This window comes from Narcine bancroftii, chromosome 3 (assembly GCF_036971445.1).
Source record: "Narcine bancroftii isolate sNarBan1 chromosome 3, sNarBan1.hap1, whole genome shotgun sequence".
Taxonomy (NCBI): domain Eukaryota; kingdom Metazoa; phylum Chordata; class Chondrichthyes; order Torpediniformes; family Narcinidae; genus Narcine; species Narcine bancroftii.
Genome location: NC_091471.1, coordinates 197,539,686 through 197,560,007, shown reverse-complemented (window position 1 = coordinate 197,560,007; position 20,322 = coordinate 197,539,686). Strand labels below are relative to the sequence as shown.

General features: G+C 41.6%; 1 protein-coding gene across 3 annotated transcripts in view; it reads right to left on the bottom strand.

Moving 5' to 3' along the window:
• The window catches only part of LOC138757997 (folliculin-interacting protein 2-like), a 133,106-nt gene extending 113,181 nt beyond the window's left edge, over positions 1 to 19,925 (bottom strand). For all 3 annotated transcript variants that reach the window (XM_069926230.1, XM_069926233.1, XM_069926234.1), the window contains exon 1: positions 19,676 to 19,925. In XM_069926230.1, coding sequence (XP_069782331.1) covers positions 19,676 to 19,764 — 89 coding nt within the window. In that variant the 5' untranslated portion in view covers positions 19,765 to 19,925. The remainder of the gene's footprint in view (positions 1 to 19,675) is intronic.
• Positions 19,926 to 20,322: the final 397 nt, after the last annotated feature.

Sequence of the window (20,322 nt, the reverse complement as noted above, 5' to 3'; positions counted from 1 at the left end):
CTGTGGATCATTGTTTTAAAAATATACAGCTGCTCACTCAATGCAGATCAGAGGTAATCATTTTGTCAGAGGGTTGAGATTCTTTGGAATACTGTTAAATTTAGACATACAGACACAGTAATAGAACTTTTCAGCCCATGATCCCGTGCCCCCCCCCCCACCCCATGCATCAATTCTACACCAAACCAATAATCTCCCTCTGTTTTTAAAGGGTAGGTGGAAACCAGAGCACTCAGAAGAAAACCACACAGACACGAGGAGAATATGCAAACTTTAACAGATGGCACTGGATTCAAACTCGACCTGCTGCTGCAATAGCATTGTCTCAAAAACATGAAGAAAGCAGAAACAATATTTTAAAAGAAAGATGGAGAGAGTAAGGTCAATAAAATCAGCTATTTTCTTATTGAATGATGGAGCATGTTTAAGAGGCAGAGTGTATCAAATTCACATATTTATGTTCATAAATCATTTCTCATTTTCCCATTTTGCCCTTAATTTTGTATAGGTTCTGACTTCCATATTTACAATGGAAAAATCTTCCACTCTAAGAGGGTGCAATTAGTTAGGTTCACTCAGTCATTTCCATTTTAAAAATTGGACGTGATGGGAATACATGGGAAAAAAATTCAATGGTAGAAATTGGGTGAATGGGGGAGTTAGGTTTCATGAAGAGTAACTTATCTTAGAAAGCGCAGGTAAGATAAAGCAGACAGGTGACACCATTAACATTTTTCCAGCAATCCACATACATTCTAAAATGCGGCTGTGACTTTTGTTTCCCCACAACTCATTACTTTTCACCAAAAATGCAACAAACAGATTTAAGGGGCAAACAAGACATATTACTATAGGAAACTATTGTAGATTCTCACTAATCCCTAATAGCTCTGACAGATGAGTCAGAGAAATGCTACACCTGTCTCCATTGGTTTCATTATGCGGTTTCCTCAATCTCTACGCAGAGGTCCCCACTGCTCCTTACAATCGGTTTCAATTTTTAGATGCAGAACTATACCTTCAACAGCATCTTCAGTCACAGAGTAACTGATCACTGTTGCACCAGAAGCAACCAGGTTAGGTCAGTAGGGATCACATCAGCCTGTGAACAAGTCACATTATTCATCATCCATAAACAAATCACAACGAATTTCAGGACTTGTTCATGACAATAAATTCTGATTGTACTATGTGCTGAATTCCTTACAGCACAGTGCCTCAGATGCAATAGCTTCAGTCAAAATGAAAAATGTTGCTGAAGTAAAATTTGACTGCTGGATGAAAGAGGCCCTTGAAGAAGCTGAGGCACAGAAACACATCTGACTGAGCACTTGGAATGTCATCACCTTTACTTGCCAATTAATAAAAAAGGAATCGGGTATAACTTAAGGGAAATAAAATCTGCAGATGATGGGGCCTAGTGCAGTATTCAAAAGTAAAAGACAGTTATAGTTCAATTTGACAACATTTTGGAATAAAATATACTCTTTTAGTGATATAAACTGAAGTGTTATCAGAATTTTAAATCTATGAAAACAATTTCAAAAAGTTTGGGAACATTTGGTGTCATCCATATCTTTCTCACATTCTCTGCATTCCACCTTCAAAGCATGTGATGTGATGTGATCTAATCCATGTGACAGCTAAATAAAGCAGTTATGTTACTGGGCATATCATTAGCCTCTTTGCAATGCACACTGTTGGGAACAATTACTAACAACCAAACAATCTTATGGCTGTGTTTACCTCTTGAAATGACACAAAATGCTATCTGTAAACTTGTAGATGAAGCCAGAGCAGTATTTGGCTATATAGTCATGAATGTATAAGGAGTATAGTAAGGGGCTGAGGAAGCAGCCTTGCCGAGGCCGGTGTTCAGGATGATCCAAGATAGCAAAAAATTGTAGAGAATTGTGAAAGCAGTTCAAACCATCACACAAATCAACCTCCCATCCATCGACTCCATCTAAACTTCCCGCAACCTCAGGAAAGCAGCCAACATATTAAAAGACCGATCACACGCTCTTGTTGGACAGAAGATGCATGATGTTGAAAACATGCACCACCAGATTTAAGGGCAGTTTCTTTCCTGCTGTCATACTTCTGAATGGACCTCGCAAGTGAAATAATGCTGCTTTTGCACTGCTTTAACTGAGCATTTTCTCTGAAACACTGCACTCTGCAATTATGGTTTATTTTGCACTACCTGTGCATCCAAGGATAGGTTGACGTGCCTGGATAGCATGAAAAACATTTTTCAGTTTTTTGGTAAATGAGATAAACTTATTGTTGAAGTTCAAGAGAGTGAATAATTTGAGAACCATAGAGTTTTACAGTACAGAAACAGGCCTCGTTGGTCCTTCTAGTCTACACTGAAATCTTTTTTTTGCCTAGTCCCATTGACCTGCACTCAGTCCATAACTGTCCATACCTCTCCTATCCATGTACCTATCAAAATTCTTCTCAATTAAGTATGCATTAACCACCTCAGCTGGCCGCTCATTCCTCACTTCCACCACTTTCTGTGTGAAGAAGTTCCCCCTAAACTTTCCCTCTTAGCCTATGTCCTCTGGTTTGTGTCTCCCCGACCCTCCGTGGAAAAAGCCGATCTACATTTACTCTGTCAACCCCCTTCATCTTTTTAAATACCTCAATCAAATCTCTCCTCATTCTTCTCTGATCCAAGGAATAAAATACTAACTGGTTTAACCTTTCCCTGTTACTCAGTTCCTCAAGTCCAGGCAACATCCTATTGGATCTTCTATGCACTCTATCATATTGATATCTTTAGGTGACCAACATTTTATTAAATATTTATAATTCTGATGAAAGAGCAGAATATAAATTCTTCTGAAACAAAACTGAAAGGTTACAAGTTCCTAAATTTTCTGTCAGTAATCTTGTATTTTTCCTAGGACATACTTTATTAGTTGAAGTAAAGAATTCTTTACTCTAATTATTGTGTTAATCACATGATGGTTAAAAAGAATTGACAATCATAAAGGTATTAAATTTCCAAGGATTATCATATCCCAGAATGTCTCAGTGTACACGTAGTCAAACATGCGACTATTTTAATGACATATTTTTGTCTGGATAGAACAGTTATACACTTCACAAACTAGATTATTTCATTTAAGGATTAAAAGTAGTTTCCATGTGAATGAAATTTCTTTATATTCTGAAGATCAGCAGCAATTTTGTTGGAAAAAGACAATCTTATTGTGGAAGATACAAATGGGCCATGAAAGACCTCAACAATGAAGATGCTGTTTACATCCGGTACCGCACGGATGGCAGTCTCTTCAATCTGAGGTGCCTGCAAGCTCACACCAAGACACAAGAGAAACTTGTCCGTGAACTACTCTTTGCAGACGATGCCGCTTTAGTTGCCCATTCAGAGCCAGCTCTTCAGCGCTTGACGTCCTGCTTTGCGGAAACTGCCAAAATGTTTGGCCTGGAAGTCAGCCTGAAGAAAACTGAGGTCCTCCATCAGCCAGCTCCCCACCATGACTACCAGCCCCCCCACATCTCCATCGGGCACACAAAACTCAAAACGGTCAACCAGTTTACCTATCTCGGCTGCACCATTTCATCAGATGCAAGGATCGACAACGAGATAGACAACAGACTCGCCAAGGCAAATAGCGCCTTTGAAAGACTACACAAAAGAGTCTGGAAAAACAACCAACTGAAAAACCTCACAAAGATAAGCGTATACAGAGCCGTTGTCATACCCACACTCCTGTTCGGCTCTGAATCATGGGTCCTCTACCGGCATCACCTACGGCTCCTAGAACGCTTCCACCAGCGTTGTCTCCACTCCATCCTCAACATTCATTGGAGCGCTTTGACCGCAGAGCCCACCTCACTGACAAAAGGCAAAGGAGGAAAAACCTAACACCCAACCCCAACAATTTTCCCCTGCAACCGCTGCAACCGTGTCTGCCTGTCCCGCATCGGACTTGTCAGCCACAAACGAGCCTGCAGCTGACGTGGACATTTACCCCCTCCATAAATCTTCATCCGCGAAGCCAAGCCAAAGAAGATATATTTAATTCAATAAGGCAGTCTGACAAAGATCATTCTCCCTGCAGTTCTGGCTTAGTATATGCTTCAAATGTGAATGGTTTCACACAGACACATGAACTCTCAAGTACAATTCAAACAACACCATGTTGATGCAGCAAGGTTACATAATAAATTGATCAGTCAAATTTGTTCATAATTCCTTAAGTGGTAGAATTTCATGCTGATGTTCTGCAGAACACGATGCCAAAAATATAATCTTCTGAAATAATTCCAGAACCAAATCAGTCACTTAAAATCGAAAAATAGCTGCAGGAGTAGGCCATTTGGCCCTTCAAGCCTACACTACCATTCAATATGATCATGGCTAATCAGTATCCAGTTCCTGCCTTCTCCCCAAACCCCTTGATCCCCTTAGCTAATTTATATGCTGCTTCGTTGGATTTGATATTCTCTCTGATTTCCTTTGTTATCCACGGATGTGCTACCCTCCTTGTGTAGAAATGCAAAATACAAAATATAAAGTAACTTGTCAAAAGTTGAGAATTTCTCTACTGGCTGTTACAGGTGATGAAAGATTAATATTGATAACCCCATCCAAGAAATGAATGCAAGATTAGGCACAATTTTCTGGAGAATATTGAGAAAGAAAAATAATTTTCATTTTACAACTTCTAGTTTCACCAGAAGTCTTTCATTCAATTCATGTGGGACCTATTCTGGGCACAACAAAGCCCCACAAATAACAGAATAATAAGAAAATCTGTGTTGGATGAGATAAATATCTGCCAAGACATCAGGAATGTCTCATATAACCCACTCCAGTTTGCACACAGCCGAAACAGGTCCACAACAGATGCCATCTCCCTGGCCTTACAATCAGCTCTCACGCCCCTGGACATCAGTTTACTATTAATCAACTACAGTTCTGCATTCCACAGAATAGTACCAAACAAGCTAATCCCTAATATGACCTTGGTCTCTGCAATCTGATCCATGACTTTGTCCTTCAGGCCATTATCAGTGAAGATTGGTGATGGAAGGTCATCCACGATCATCATCATTAACACTGGAGCACCACAAGGCTGTGGATTCAGCTCCCTACTATACTCCCTGTACACCCACAACAGTGTGAAAATTTATCTACCAGCTCATGGATGACACCACCATCATCACAGGATATTTAACAACCACAAAGTAGTGTGCAGAAAAAAGGTAGGTGAATTTGAGGCTTGGTGTCAGAACAACAGCCTCCACCTCAATGTCGGCAAGATCAAAGAACTGGTTATGGACTTCTAAAGGAGGGATGGAGGTCACACTCCAGTCTGCATAAATGGTAGAGCTTGAGATAGTAAACAGTTTGAGGTTCCTTGGGTCAACAGCTCCACTGACTTGTCTTGGTGCACCCACTTTGGTACAATGGCCAAGAAAGCACACAAGCTCCACTACATCCTCAGAGCATTGAGGAAATCTAGCATGCCACCAACATCCCTTTACAAACTTTACAGGTGCACCTGTGAAAAAAATGCCATCACGATGCATCACCATGTAAGAAACTGGAAAGGTTGTGAACATGGCTCAGCCCATCACACACAGCCCCTCCCCATCCACTCCACAGACTCCATCTATAACTCCTTCTACATGGGAAAAACATTCAGCATATTAAAACACGTCCCATTCTGGCCATACTCCTTTCAAACAACTCCCATCATGTACCAGCAGATTCAAGGTCAGTTTCTTCCCTGTTCTTCTCCTGAATGAACTCCAAAACAATTAAAAAAATATGCTGCCCATGATCAGCACTAACTGATCTCTCTCTGTAACTTAGTACTTTTGAACTCTCTTACTTGTTGTACTATGTACTAGATGTCTACTGGCAAGTTCACAAAACAACCTTTATCTCTACACCTTAGCACATGTGACAATAAACTTGCGTTTTCAGTGAGAGAGCTTTTGAATGATCAGGAAAAGACCTGCTATTTTGCTTAATCCAGCACTGTTCCTCTCCCTACTACTCCCATTCTATTAAAGGTAACAGAGGAATCGGAGACTCATGCACAACTGTCCAACAAGCCATAACCAAGCTCTAATGAAAGTAGATTTATGTTGCTGTACTCACATTTGAGATTGCTTTTTGTAATCCTGATCTATGCATATTATTATGATATTCTTTTAGCACGTGCAGTGATACACGTATAAAGCTAAATATATTATTTTTCTTGTATGGCAAAAGGGGTATTACCAGGACCAGTCAAAAATATGCTCTGTATTCATTACTCAAGTTTGTCACATCCATTATTTTTATGAATTGATTATGGTGAACCACGCCACTCAATTATTAAACCGGCATCTGTAACTATGAGCCCCCACAGAATCAGGAGTTCCCAGTGGCCGGGTGAACAAAGAACTCTGGAGGATGCGCGACCTCAGAGGTCGGGTAATGGTGATAGCGCGCCAACTGAAATTATTTAAACTCCTGCGAAGATTTCATTAAACAGTTCTGTTGGTTCAGCTCACAGACAACTTCTGTTGTGCTTTATTCACTGCACCACTCACTATATTGGTGACTCCGACATTCAAAAGAACATTTTGGACCTCACTTTGGATCCGCAGAACACCGTTGTGCTCAAACTTCCACTTTTTGGACCTCACAGCCACAGGCCTGATTGCAACAAAGTACTGCATCACTGGACCAAGACACTGCGTGGCGTATTGCCGATTTCTTACTTCAGTCTCCAGCAACAACAGGTATGAAACCATCAAAGTCCTGCTCATGTGTATTTTTGGCCTTTTCCAATGCAACAGGGCAGCACGACTTCTCCATATGGATGGCCTGGGCGATTGCCCTCCTTCTGAACTAATAAACAAGATGCTGGTGCTCATGGATGGACACAAGCCCTGTCTGTTTTTCAAGCAACTTTTTCCTCGAGAAAATGCCAGAAGATATCCATTTGTTGCTTTCAGACAAAGACTTTAAACAACCCTCGACGCTTAGAACTCCGTGCTGATGAGTTGCGGCACACCAAGCAGCATGGTAGACTTTTGGTTGGGTGTATAGTGATGCCTCAGCAAAGGGGATGAACCCTGCCTATTCCAGATAGTGGTGCACCATCAGACTCGACCAGATACAGCATAGACAGAGACCAGTGGTGCTATTACCATCAGAGATGGGGAGCTGCAGCCTGCCACTGCTATCCCTCCTGCACGCATCTGGGAAACGCCGAGGCCAGCAGTTGGTAGGGTGTGTGTTCAAATCACATCGGGGTCACCAATGTAGCAAGTGGTGCAGTTAATAAACCACAATAGAAGTTGTATGTGAGCTGAACCAACAGAACTGTTTATTGGAATTTTCGCGGAGTTTAAATTACAGTTGGCGCACTATAACAATCACCCAACCTCAAAGTCACACGCCTCCCAGAGCTCATTGTGCCCCCGGCCAACAGGATCTCCTGATTCTGCGGAGGCCCGCAACTACAGATGGCAGTTTGATAATAGAGTGGCGCGGTTCACCACATGATCGAAAAAACATTGTACGTCATTAACAGAAAAAAAAGACATGTTTCCATTCCATTTCTTTATTTCTGCTTCAACTCAGCTAAAACTCAGATCAATTTCTTCTGGCATCACTAGATTTGAGCATTCTGATGCCCTTCTCTTCTGTCAGCAGTTTTCCATTTCTGTAAACTATGGATCAAGCAAAACCATTCAATACACATTTTTTTTGCTCTTGTCTAGTTGCTGCTTATCTCGTCTCCTTTGGATCAACAATTAGAAATATCAACCTTCCTTCAATTCAGTCCAGTTGCTCTTCCCCATATTTCAGGCTGGCACTTCTGATAGCAGTACTTTCAGATACCATTGCCCAACCTCTAGAATTCCTTTCATGTCTTTCCTTTTCTGAAATAAAGATCTGTTTAACTCAATTTTTTAGACATCCCCTTATTTGGGTTTGAAAGTTTGAATGGAATACTTTTTATGATGTATTCCTATTTCAACAAAAAGTGCAAAAACCCAGGATAGGAAAGCCTGTCAACTTAATGAATTCTGACATTGGTACAACAAAAGGAACTTCCTGCCAAGTTGTTAGAGTCAATAACATGAAAGTCAATGTTAAATTGCTTGCTTTGATAAACTTTCATAATGTATAACCAGGAATAATAGCCTTCTAATTAATGGCAGTATATGTAATATTGCTGAATTTTGAACCCAATCTGGTTCTATGAAAGAGAAGTTAACAAAAAAATAAATTATATTGAAAGTCAATGGTAGGTTCAGTGTGATAAAAACCAACTATCATTTAGCAATGGCTGCTGGAAATCTGAATGTAGTTATTAAGCAGAAACATGACTCACCTCCAACAAACGTGCTGCTGACTTGCACCGTTCATATTTGAAAGCTGACTGTATAACCATGATAAAATGATAACAGCCCTCTGCCCCCCCCCTCCCTACACACACACAAGATGAAACAGCAACAAAAAATTATAGTTCTAGAGAGAGTGAAGTTGATAAAAAGCTGAAATGAGGCTGACCAATATAAAATACCCATAATTTTTTCCATTAAAATTGTTGTTTTAGCATAGCTGGTTAAAAGGCTCAAGAAAATTCCCCAAGTTCCAGCACAATCTCCCTAGGGGTACAATTCACAGCCTCACCAGTTTATAAAGAGAGCAAGCGATATTTGCATCGATTTGACTTATATTAAAAAAAATGGTAAAAATGGTGAATGACCTATTGCTGGATGCCAAGACTCAACTTATAATAGAAATAAAATTATTTCAAATTCTCTTGAACTCAAAATGAAACTTGGGTCCATGAGAAGAAATGTTTTCACTCCCTTTAACTGCCCTTATTAATCCATCAACCAAATAATTTAATCAATAGCTCATCACAACAACCCTGGCCTCATCCTCACACGTCCTCTCTGCAATTTGAATGTAAATTGGTTTTTTTCCTCCTCTTTCTGGCTGGGATAAAGGATCGTCAATCTGAAATGTTAATTCTGTTTCTCTCTCCACAGATGTGACCTGATTTCTTTCTTTGGCTTGGCTTCGCGGACGAAGATTTATGGAGGGGGTAAAAAGTCCACGTCAGCTGCAGGCTCGTTTGTGGCTGACAAGTCCGATGCGGGACAGGCAGACACGATTGCAGCGGTTGCAAGGGAAAATTGGTTGGTTGGGGTTGGGTGTTGGGTTTTTCCTCCTTTGCCTTTTGTCAGTGAGGTGGGCTCTGCGGTCTTCTTCAAAGGAGGTTGCTGCCCGCCAAACTGTGAGGCGCCAAGATGCACGGTTTGAGGCGTTATCAGCCCACTGGCGGTGGTCAATGTGGCAGGCACCAAGAGATTTCTTTAGGCAGTCCTTGTACCTTTTCTTTGGTGCACCTCTGTCACGGTGGCCAGTGGAGAGCTCGCCATATAATACGATCTTGGGAAGGCGATGGTCCTCCATTCTGGAGACGTGACCCATCCAGCGCAGCTGGATCTTCAGCAGCGTGGACTCGATGCTGTCGACCTCTGCCATCTCGAGTACTTCGACGTTAGGGGTGTAAGCGCTCCAATGGATGTTGAGGATGGAGCGGAGACAACGCTGGTGGAAGCGTTCTAGGAGCCGTAGGTGGTGCCGGTAGAGGACCCATGATTCGGAGCCGAACAGGAGTGTGGGTATGACAACGGCTCTGTATACGCTTATCTTTGTGAGGTTTTTCAGTTGGTTGTTTTTCCAGACTCTTTTGTGTAGTCTTCCAAAGGCGCTATTTGCCTTGGCGAGTCTGTTGTCTATCTCATTGTCGATCCTTGCATCTGATGAAATGGTGCAGCCGAGATAGGTAAACTGGTTGACCGTTTTGAGTTTTGTGTGCCCGATGGAGATGTGGGGGGGCTGGTAGTCATGGTGGGGAGCTGGCTGATGGAGGACCTCAGTTTTCTTCAGGCTGACTTCCAGGCCAAACATTTTGGCAGTTTCCGCAAAGCAGGACGTCAAGCGCTGAAGAGCTGGCTCTGAATGGGCAACTAAAGCGGCATCATCTGCAAAGAGTAGTTCACGGACAAGTTTCTCTTGTGTCTTGGTGTGAGCTTGCAGGCGCCTCAGATTGAAGAGACTGCCATCCGTGCGGTACCGGATGTAAACAGCGTCTTCATTGTTGGGGTCTTTCATGGCTTGGTTCAGCATCATGCTGAAGAAGATTGATTAGCTTATTATTAAAATGGAAAACACTGGAAAGACAGCACAGGAAAGCAAAAAAAAAACAAACGTGCAGAAGCTGGAAGCAGAAATTCTTTCTTTGGCTTGGCTTCGCGGACGAAGATTTATGGAGGGGGTAAAATGTCCACGTCAGCTGCAGGATCGTTTGTGGCTGACAAGTCCGATGCGGGACAGGCAGACATGGTTGCAGCGGTTGCAAGGGAAAATTGGTGGGTTGGGGTTGGGTGTTGGGTTTTTCCTCCTTTGTCTTTTGTCAGTGAGGTGGGCTCTGCGGTCTTCTTCAAAGGAGGTTGCTGCCCGCCGAACTGTGATGTGCCAAGATGCACGGTTTGAGGCGAGGCCCACTGGCGGTGGTCAATGTGGCAGGCACCAAGAGATTTCTTTAGGCAGTCCTTGTACCTCTTCTTTGGTGCACCTCTGTCACAGTGCCCAGTGGAGAGCTCGCCACAGAACACGATCTTGGGAAGGCGATGGTCCTCCATTCTGGAGACGTGACCTACCCAGCGCAGTTGGATCTTCAGCAGCGTGGATTCGATGCTGTCGGCCTCTGCCATCTCGAGTACTTCGATGAAAGTCGCTCCAATGAACACATAGAAATACCCAATGAGCTGGAACATTAACTTTCCCCATATATTCTGCTTGACATGCTGTGTATTTCAAGATGGAATTTGCAGCCTTTAAAATACAAGCAACTCCTGAAGCATCACACACATTTTTATCTCTTTACAAATTTCATACTTAAAACAAAATGATCAACTCAGTGGTTTCACAGTACTTTCCTTAGATCAGATACATCAACAGAAGATACTAAATCCATCGCACTTTAAAATGCTTTGGTGAGAACGGAGTACAAATCTTTTCTTGGACTTTCACTTTGGTGGCTCATATTTTAAAATTTCAGATTTATTGTCAGAGTATTATACGACATCACATACAACTCAAATTCATTTCTCCTGCGGCTGCGGAGAAAATTAACTGTACACAGCTTGAACATGTAAACAATCAAAGAACTGTAAACAGATAAACGAACCCAAATAAACTGGCTGTGCAACAAAGGGAGAGCAAAGAAAATCAATAAAGTGCACAAGTAAGAGTTGTGCAAACTGACTGAGTTTGTTGCTGAGGGGTCTGATGGTGGAGGGATAACAGCTGTTCCTGAACCTGGTGGTGTAAGTCCCTTAGCACCTGTCCCTCTTTCCTGAGGGCAGTAGCGAGAACAGCGCACGTGCTGGGTGGTGAGAGTCTTTGATGATTGCTGCTGCCCTCTGCCAGCAGCGTTCCCTGTAGATGTACTCAATAGTGGGGAAGATTTTTCCTGTAATGTCCTGGGGTGTGCCCACTACCTTTGGAGGGCTTTATGCTAATTGGATATTGGTGTTCTGGTCAGCACACTTTCCACCACACCTCTAGAAATTTGCCAGGATTTCTAATGTCATATCAAACTCCTGAGGAAGTAGAGGCACTGTCGTGCTTTCTTCACGATGCCATTGGTGTGTTGAGTCCACACACCAAGATCCTCTGAGACAGTGACTCCCAAGAACCTAAATGTCCTCACCCTCTCCACCTCTGATCCCCCCATGATCGCTGGATTGTTTACCTCTGGCTTTCCTTTCCTGAAATCAACAATCAACCCCTTAGTTTTGGTGACATTGAGTGCAAGGTTGTTGTTGGTGCACCATTCAGCCAAGTTTTCAATCTTCATCCTGTATGCAGACTCATCCCCATCCTTTATACAACCCATTATTGTGGTATCATCGGCAAAGTTGTAGCTGGTGTTATTGTTGTACCAAACTACACAGTTTGTAGCATAGAGTGAGTAGAGAAAGGGGCTAAGAACACAGCCCTGTGGTGCTCCAGTACTGCTGGAGATTGTGGAGAAGTTCTTTCCAATCTTCACTCATTGTGGTCTGGAGGTGAGGAAATCCATGATCCAATTATGCAGTAGGGTGTTAATTTCTAAGTCTTGGGAGTTTGCTGATCAGTTTTGAGGGGATGATGGTGTTAAATGCCAAACTGTAGTTGATAAAGAGCTATTCCAGGGCTTTGTGTAGGGCCAATGAGATGGCATCTGCCATAGACCTGTTGTCATGATAGGTGAACTGGAATGGATCCATGTCACTGCTTAGACAGGAGCTGATCTGCTTCATCACCTGCCCTTCAAAACACTTCATCACTTTTGATGTAAGTGCTACTGGTTGATAGTCCTTAAGGCAGGTAACAGCACTCTTCTTGGGCACTGATGATTGACGCCTGTTTGAGGACTAAGGTAATTTATGAAACTTGAAACAATTGCAAACAAGGTTTATCTTTTCATTTTCATATATTTTAGTAAACAACAGTTGCTATATTAACTTTCAGGTTAAGTTAGTACAACTTATACAGGTAACACTCTCAATAAAAGGAGAGTTGTGTTTTGCAATGCTAGAAAACTATTTGCATTGCAATTTTCCGTAACGTGAACCTCCTTTTCCTATGGAATCTCATTATCAGTGGAGGTGCAGCCCATAGTATATTTTGCTCTCATATTAAGCCATTTTGTTGCTGTTAGTTAATAGCTGAGGCCAATATTTGCTTTGGGAATGGAGAAAGATTAGGCAATAGTTTAGAAAGCGAGGACAACAGAGAAAGGAATGGGATTCGAAGATTAGGTTTCATGGGAGAAAGATAGTGTACAAAGAAAGCTCTTCGACCAAAGCACAGCAAAGTCAAGAGATTACATTTTGGAGTCAGTATACGAGTTGGTCACAGCAGTTTCCCACAATGTAGTGTATCAGAAAAATTGTCTTGCAGATGAGAACACAAGAGCAATGCACTCAGATGGCTATTCACATGTCCTTTGACTGGTGAGGGTGTGGCAACCCAATTGATATGATGATATATCAAATCAATATTTTATTGCCCTCCACAATGTGACTAAAAATAAAAATGACAATTTTGCATTTGTTCTCCACAATTCCCATAAGCACAAATTTATTCCATTTCTCAAAGTTTTGGGAAGCAAGTTGCAAATTTCCGTTACCCAAAATACTGTAACTCTGGGGCCACCTGTATTCCCTGCTCAATCTTTATTTATAAAAAATACAGCTATTATCATTTTACCAGTTGCAGATTTTATAACTGTGAAGCTTTAGATAGCATTTCTAACATCTTTCCCTTTTTCTCATGTGATAGAGAAGTATTCATGAACTTAATGTTGTACAAATTTTTACAAAAAAAAATCAGTGTTTACCAGGTAATGAAATGAATAAATTTCATTATGTAGAATTTTTAAAAAAACACCCTTGAAGAATTATTAAAACGTTTGTGAAGTCAAGAAAGTTTGAGAACTTTTAACAAGTGGACAGCAATTTGCAGAAAAGAATTTGTAGATGAACCCCAAAAGTCAGATAAGTGTTGATGAGTACATTTTAAAATCTGTTTTAAATAAAAGTTAACATTCTACATCAATAAGATAACATTATACTAATTGCTAAATATTATTAATTTCACTGTTATGAATATCAATACAAGAAGTTGAAATGAGCTGTTCATGGAAAACTCTGTATTAATTGAAATCATTATTTATCTTTTACATCAGTATCACTTTCCTCTACTAACCCCATATCCTTTGATTCAATTCATATCTGAAAGAAAATCAATCAAACATGGTCTGAAAATACTTCATGATCAAGCCTCCACATAGTTGCAAATATTCACAATCCTTTTGATGATTATTTTTCACCTTTGTTATAATGGCAAATCCCCAACTTCAAGCCTCTAAACCTCGATTCTGCACACCAAGGTTACCTGCATATATGATTGCAATTAATATTTCTGACAATACTCCCACCACTATGTGAAGAACTTCCCCCTCAACTTCTCCCCTTTCACCCTTAACCCATGGCCTCTGCTTTACATCTCACCAAATCTCAGTGGGAAAACTCTACTTGCATTTACTCAATCTGTACCCATCATAATTTTGTATATGTCTATCAAATCTCCACTCATTCTTCTTGTTTAACCTTTCTCTATAATTCAGTTCCTTGAGTCCCGGAAATATCTTCTCTGTACTCTTTCAATTTTATTGCTAACTTTCCTGTGGTTAGGTGTCCAAAACTGCACACAATAATCCAAATTTGGCCTCACCTATATCTTATGTAACTTTACCATAACATCCTAACTCCTATATTCAACACTTCAATTTATGTAGGCAAATATGCCAAAAGCTCTATCTACCTGTGTTGTCACTTTCAGGAAATTACATTCTATATTCTCAATCTCCTCAGTGTCCTTCTTTTTACTGTGCATGTCCTATCTTGGTTTGTCCTTCCAAAATGCAACAAATAAAAAAAGAAAAAAAAAGTAATGTTGCAGTTCTATAAAACTCTAGATTGACCACACTTGGAATATTGCATACAGTTCTGATCACCTCTTTGCAGGAAGAGTGTAGAAGCTTTAGATGGGGTGCAGAAGAGATTTACCAAGATGTTGCCTGGAATGGAGAACATCTCGCATGAACCAAAGTTGACTCAACCATGGTTGTTCTCTTTGGAGCAACAAAGGATGAGAGGAGACTGAAATTCTGAGATGCATAGAGGGGGTGGATAGCCAGTTCCTTTTTCCTAGGGCAACTATAGTTTTTTATTCCATATAACCATTTACAGCATGGAAACAGGACAGTTTGGCCCTACTAGTCTATGTCGAACACCTTCTCCCACCTAGTTCCACTTACCCGCATTTGACCCATAACTTTCCACACCTCTTCCGTCCATACACCTATCTAACCTTTTCTTGAATATTAACATCAATCTCACTTCTACCACCTCTGCTGGAAGTTCATTCCATTCCCTCACCACTCTCTGGGTGAAGAAATTCCCCCTTATATTTCACCTAAACTTTTCCCCTTTTACTCTCAATCCATGCCCTCTTGTTTGAATCTTCCTCACTCTCAGTGGAAAAAGCCTACTTGCATTTACTCAATCTGTACCCATCATAATTGACTATCTTTCCCTCTTATAATTTTGAATATCTATCAAATCACCTTCTTCGGTCCAAGAGAATAAAGATCCAGCCTGCTCAACCTTTCCCAGTATCTCAAACCCTGAGACCCTGGCAACATTCTTGCAAACCTCCTCTACACTCTCTCTCTCTACTGTTTATATCCTTCCTGTAATTTGGTAGACACAATATTCAAAATTTGGCATCACCAATGCCTTATACAATTTCAACATAACATCCCAACTCCTGTATTCGATACTCTGATTTATGAAAGCCAACATACTAAATGCCTTCTTCACCACCCTATCCACATGTGATTCAACTTTCAGAGAATTATGTACCATGATTCCCAAATCCCTTTGTTCCACTGCACTCCTCAATAGTCTACCATTTTACATGTCCTTTTTGATTAGTCAGATCAAAATATAGCATCTCACATTTATCAGTATTAAACTCCATTTGCCATCTTTCATCCCACTCTTCTAACTGTCCTATATCACCCTGTAAGCTTTGATAATCTTTCTAGCTGCCCACAACACCACAAACCTTTGTATCATCTGAAAATTTACTAATCCAATTTGCCACCCTATCATCTAGATCATTAATATATATGACAAACAGCAGTGAACCCAGTACCGATCCCTGAGGGACTCCACTAGTCACCAGCTTCCAATTCAACAAACAATTTTCCACTACTGCTGAATCCATTTCATTACTTCATCATTAATACCTAATGCTTCCACTTTCCTTACTGACCTATTATGGGGAACCTTATCGAAAGCCTTACTAAAGTCCAAATACACAACATCCACCGCCTTCCCCTCATTAACCTTTTTAGTAACCTCCTTGAAAAACTCTATAAGATTTGTTAGATATGATCTACCACGTACAAAAACATGCTGACTACTCCTAATCAATCTGTCTTTCCAAATAATTGTATATACAATTTCTAAGAACACTTTCCATTAATTTACCCACCACTGACATCAGACTTACAGGCCTATAATTACCAGGTTTACTTTTGGATCCTTTTTTGAACAGCAAAACAACATGAGCCACCCTCCAGCCCTCTGGCACTTTCTCCATGACAGAAATATTTAAAATGTCACTGGCCAACACCCCCACTATTTGTTCACAAACTTCCCTCGGGGTCCGAGGGAATATTTTGTCAGGACCTGGAGATTTATCCACATTGATCTTCTTCAATATAGCCAACATTACTTCCTCATTAATTCTTATATTATCCATGACCTCCCTACCATATTTTGTCACTTCATCTGGCTCAATATTCTTTTCCTTAGTGAATACTGAAGAAAAAAAAATTGTTTAAAATTTCATCCATTTCCTCTGGCTTCACACGGAGCCTACCTCCCTCATCTTCAAGAAGTCCAATTTTATCCCTCACTATTCTTTTACTTTTAATGTACCTATAGAAACCCTTTGGATTTATTTTTATTTGTCCTGCCAAAGCAGCCTCATATCTCCTTTTAGCCTTTCTAAATTAATTATTTTTTTAAACACTCCTGATATTCCTCAAGCAGTTCATCCATTCCCTGCTGTTTATACCTGTCGGACATATTCCTCTTCCTCCAAACTAAATTCCCAATACCTTTTGAAAACCAAGGCTCCCTACAGTTTCTAACCTTTCCTTTAATCCTCACAGGGACAGACCGACTCTGGGGTCTCACAACTTCTCCTTTGAATATCCTTCATTTATCTGCTACATTATTCCCTGAAAATATCTTCACCCAATCCACACCCTCCAAATCTTTTTTTCATCCCCTCGAAATTTGCTTTCTTTCAATTAAGAATATCAACCTTTGGCCCACCTCTATTTTCCATTACTAGCCTAAAACTAATAGTATTGTGATCACAAGAGCCAAGGTGTTCCCCAGCACAAACCTCTGTCACCTGACCTATCTTGTTCCCTTGCAGGAGATCCAATACTGCCCCCTCTTGTCGGTTCTTCTACAATATTGATTAAGAAAACTTCCTGAACACACTTAACAAACTCTACCCCATCCAGCCCTCTTACTGAATGGACATTCCAGTTAATGTTTTGAAAGTTGAAATCTCCCATAACTACCACCTTATGTTTATTATACATATATGAAATCTACTTACAAATTTGCACTTCTAATTCACTCAGCCCATTTGGTGGTCTATAATACACTCCTATTAATGTATTCATCCCTCTGCTATTCCTCAATTCTTTCGCTACACCCTAGCTGGACAATCACACCAAACCATCCTGACACAGCACTGTTGTAATGTTCTTTCTAATAGATTTTGCAACAATGCAATTCCTCCACCTTTTAACCCCCTCTGTTCTATCATGCCTAAAACAACAGAATCCTGGAATATTTAACTGCCAGACATGCCCTTCCTGCAACCAAGTTTCACTGATGGCCACAATATCGTATTTTAATGTGGTTATCCATGCCTTAACCTCTTCCTCCTTATTTACAATGCTCCTCGCATTAAAATATATGCACTTGAGAGAATGCCCTCCACAGATACTCCTTTTGTTACCAATTACCCTTTTCCCCTCCATTTATTTTTAACGTTCTGTTCCCTCCATTACTTCCAATCTAAGTGTTCTTCCACCCTATTTTCATTGATTCCCACCTCCCTGTCACACTAGTTTAAACTCTCCCCAACAGCTCTAGCAAACATGCCCGCCAGGATATTGGTCCCCCTTCAGTTCAAGTGCATCAGACTTGCCCCAGAAGAGATCCCAAAAATCTAAACCCCTGCCACCTGCACCAGCTCCTGAGCCACGCATTCATCCTCCACAACTTCCTATTTCCCCCTCATTAGCGCGTGGCATGGGCAGTCATCCCGAGATTACCACCCTTGAGGTCCTGCTTTTCAACTTCTTCCCTCACTCTATGTAATCCCTATTCAGGACCTCATCCCCACTTCTATTTCATTGGTCTCCACGTGGACCACAACTTCTGGCTGATCACCCTCCCCCTCCAGAATGCTGTGGACCATCAGAGACATTCCTGAGCCTGGCACCTGGGAGGTGACATACCAACCAGGAGCCCTGATCTCAACCAGCAAACCTCCTATATCCTCCCCTAACCAGCAAGTCCCCAACAACAAGAGCCCTACTCTTTTCCTCCCTTCCCTTCTGAGCCAAGGGTCCAGCCGTATGCCAGAGACCCGACCTCCATGACGTCCCCTGTATATCATTCCCCCCCCCACCAACAGTATCCAGAGCAGTATACTTGTTGTTGAGGAGAATGGCCACAGGGGTACTCTGCACTTCCCGTCTCCCCCCACCCCTTTCCCTTTCCTCACAGTCACCCATTTCCATGACTGTTGTGGGTGGCTGCCTCCCTAATTCCTATCTATCACTGCCTCAGCCTCCCTTATCAATCAATGTTCTCCAGAGGGGGGTCTAAAACCCAAGACAGCTGCAGCCACATCTGCGAGTACAGAGTTTGAGAGTTAAGCTCCAAGGAAGCAGCAAATCAGTGCAGGGGACTAGTGCAGGAGAATTCACACCCCCTCCCCTACCCCTCAAGGAGGAAGATAAGAACCTACAGGCTAGGAAATCACAGCTTCTGCTCAGGGCTTGGAAGCCAATGGACTAACACCAAACTTTGGGCTGTGAGCAACTAGGTTCTTGAAGCCAGGTCCACAATCAGGATTTGCGAAGGTGTGTTGGCAAACAAGCCTCCTGAACAGCTTTGAACACTGATGACTTTCTAACACCTCAGGGATTTGAACCACGGGTTCAGGAGGTGCTGCTTGGATGTCTCAAGATTAGATTTAGCAGTGGTCAGAGCACAGAGGGGCATGCAATTACAGGAGATGAGGGGATCACAGGAATGTAGCAGTATCAGAGGAAGTTATAAGATTTAGGGAGGGAATGTCAATGAAGGGACGATCTCATTTTCCTTTCTTGACTTATTTGTGCCTCTTTGAGTGCCTTTACAGGGCAAACAAAAGAATTTTTTTGTGTATTTTTGTACAGGACAATTAATTGAATCAAAGACCGCTCCAGAGATCAAAAACACACTGGGCTGTTGAAAGATCAAGCCATCAATACTATGTCACTGTTATATTTACAACGCTTAAATTGTAATACAAACTGACAAAAGTTATCATCGGAAACATGAAAGAAATTTCTGAACAAACCCATTACAAACACGAAACATTACTAATAAACAGTTCGTCCTTGTTTCAATGTTTTCTTGAAACCACACTGTGCTTTTTTTTCCCAGTATTAACATATTTGATCATAAGGACATAAATAAAGATAGCAACACAGGATTAACTTTCAACCCAGAGTAATAAACAGTTATTGCGACCCTCAAGCGATTGAAACACAGGATTACGTCCACGAAATTAAATGTTAAGCCTTCTGTTATCTCCCACTAAGTCTGGTCATTCAGCAGCCCATGTTGGGCTTCCCCAGATCCAGACCCATTGCACATCAGACGGTTTACTCGACATTACCTAAACCCCGGACCCTCCTTGGAATTTTTCGAAGGCGACGCCGCATTTGCCTTTTTATTAAATAGCTTCTGCAGCAGGGTTGGAGCCATTTTGTACCATTTTATCGGTACAAAATAAGATCATTCGGCAGCATTGTAAATAAAAGTTAAACAACTCCATTTAGAGCTTCACTATCATGTGACTGGCATTGGCAACCAGCCGCACCGTGCGCTCTCATTGGACACTACGCCAACAACGACCAACTTTTTGATTGGACGTGGCCTCGTGGTAGCTGATGATGATTGGGCAGCAGGACACAAATGGTTATATCGTCATTGGACAGCCTGCGAAACGCTTGACACGTCCTCCAATCAGAGTGAGCGGATAGCTGGCGGCTGAAGCGCGTCTTCCACATGTGGCAGGTGAAACTTGAGTGGCCGCTGGAGGCCAGCCAGCTTCTCCGCAGTTCGCAAATACGGCACCCATGCAGCAAATAACTGGCAGTGAATGACACCATGCGAAGGATGCGCTTCAGTGGGTTCGAACAAGGGATGATCGTTGTATACACGGCGGTATTGAAGGCGAAGTGTCACTGATTATATATAAAAAAGGTGATGGGAGATACGGTTTTCGAGATCAATGTGTTGAAGAACCATCGAGAGAATACT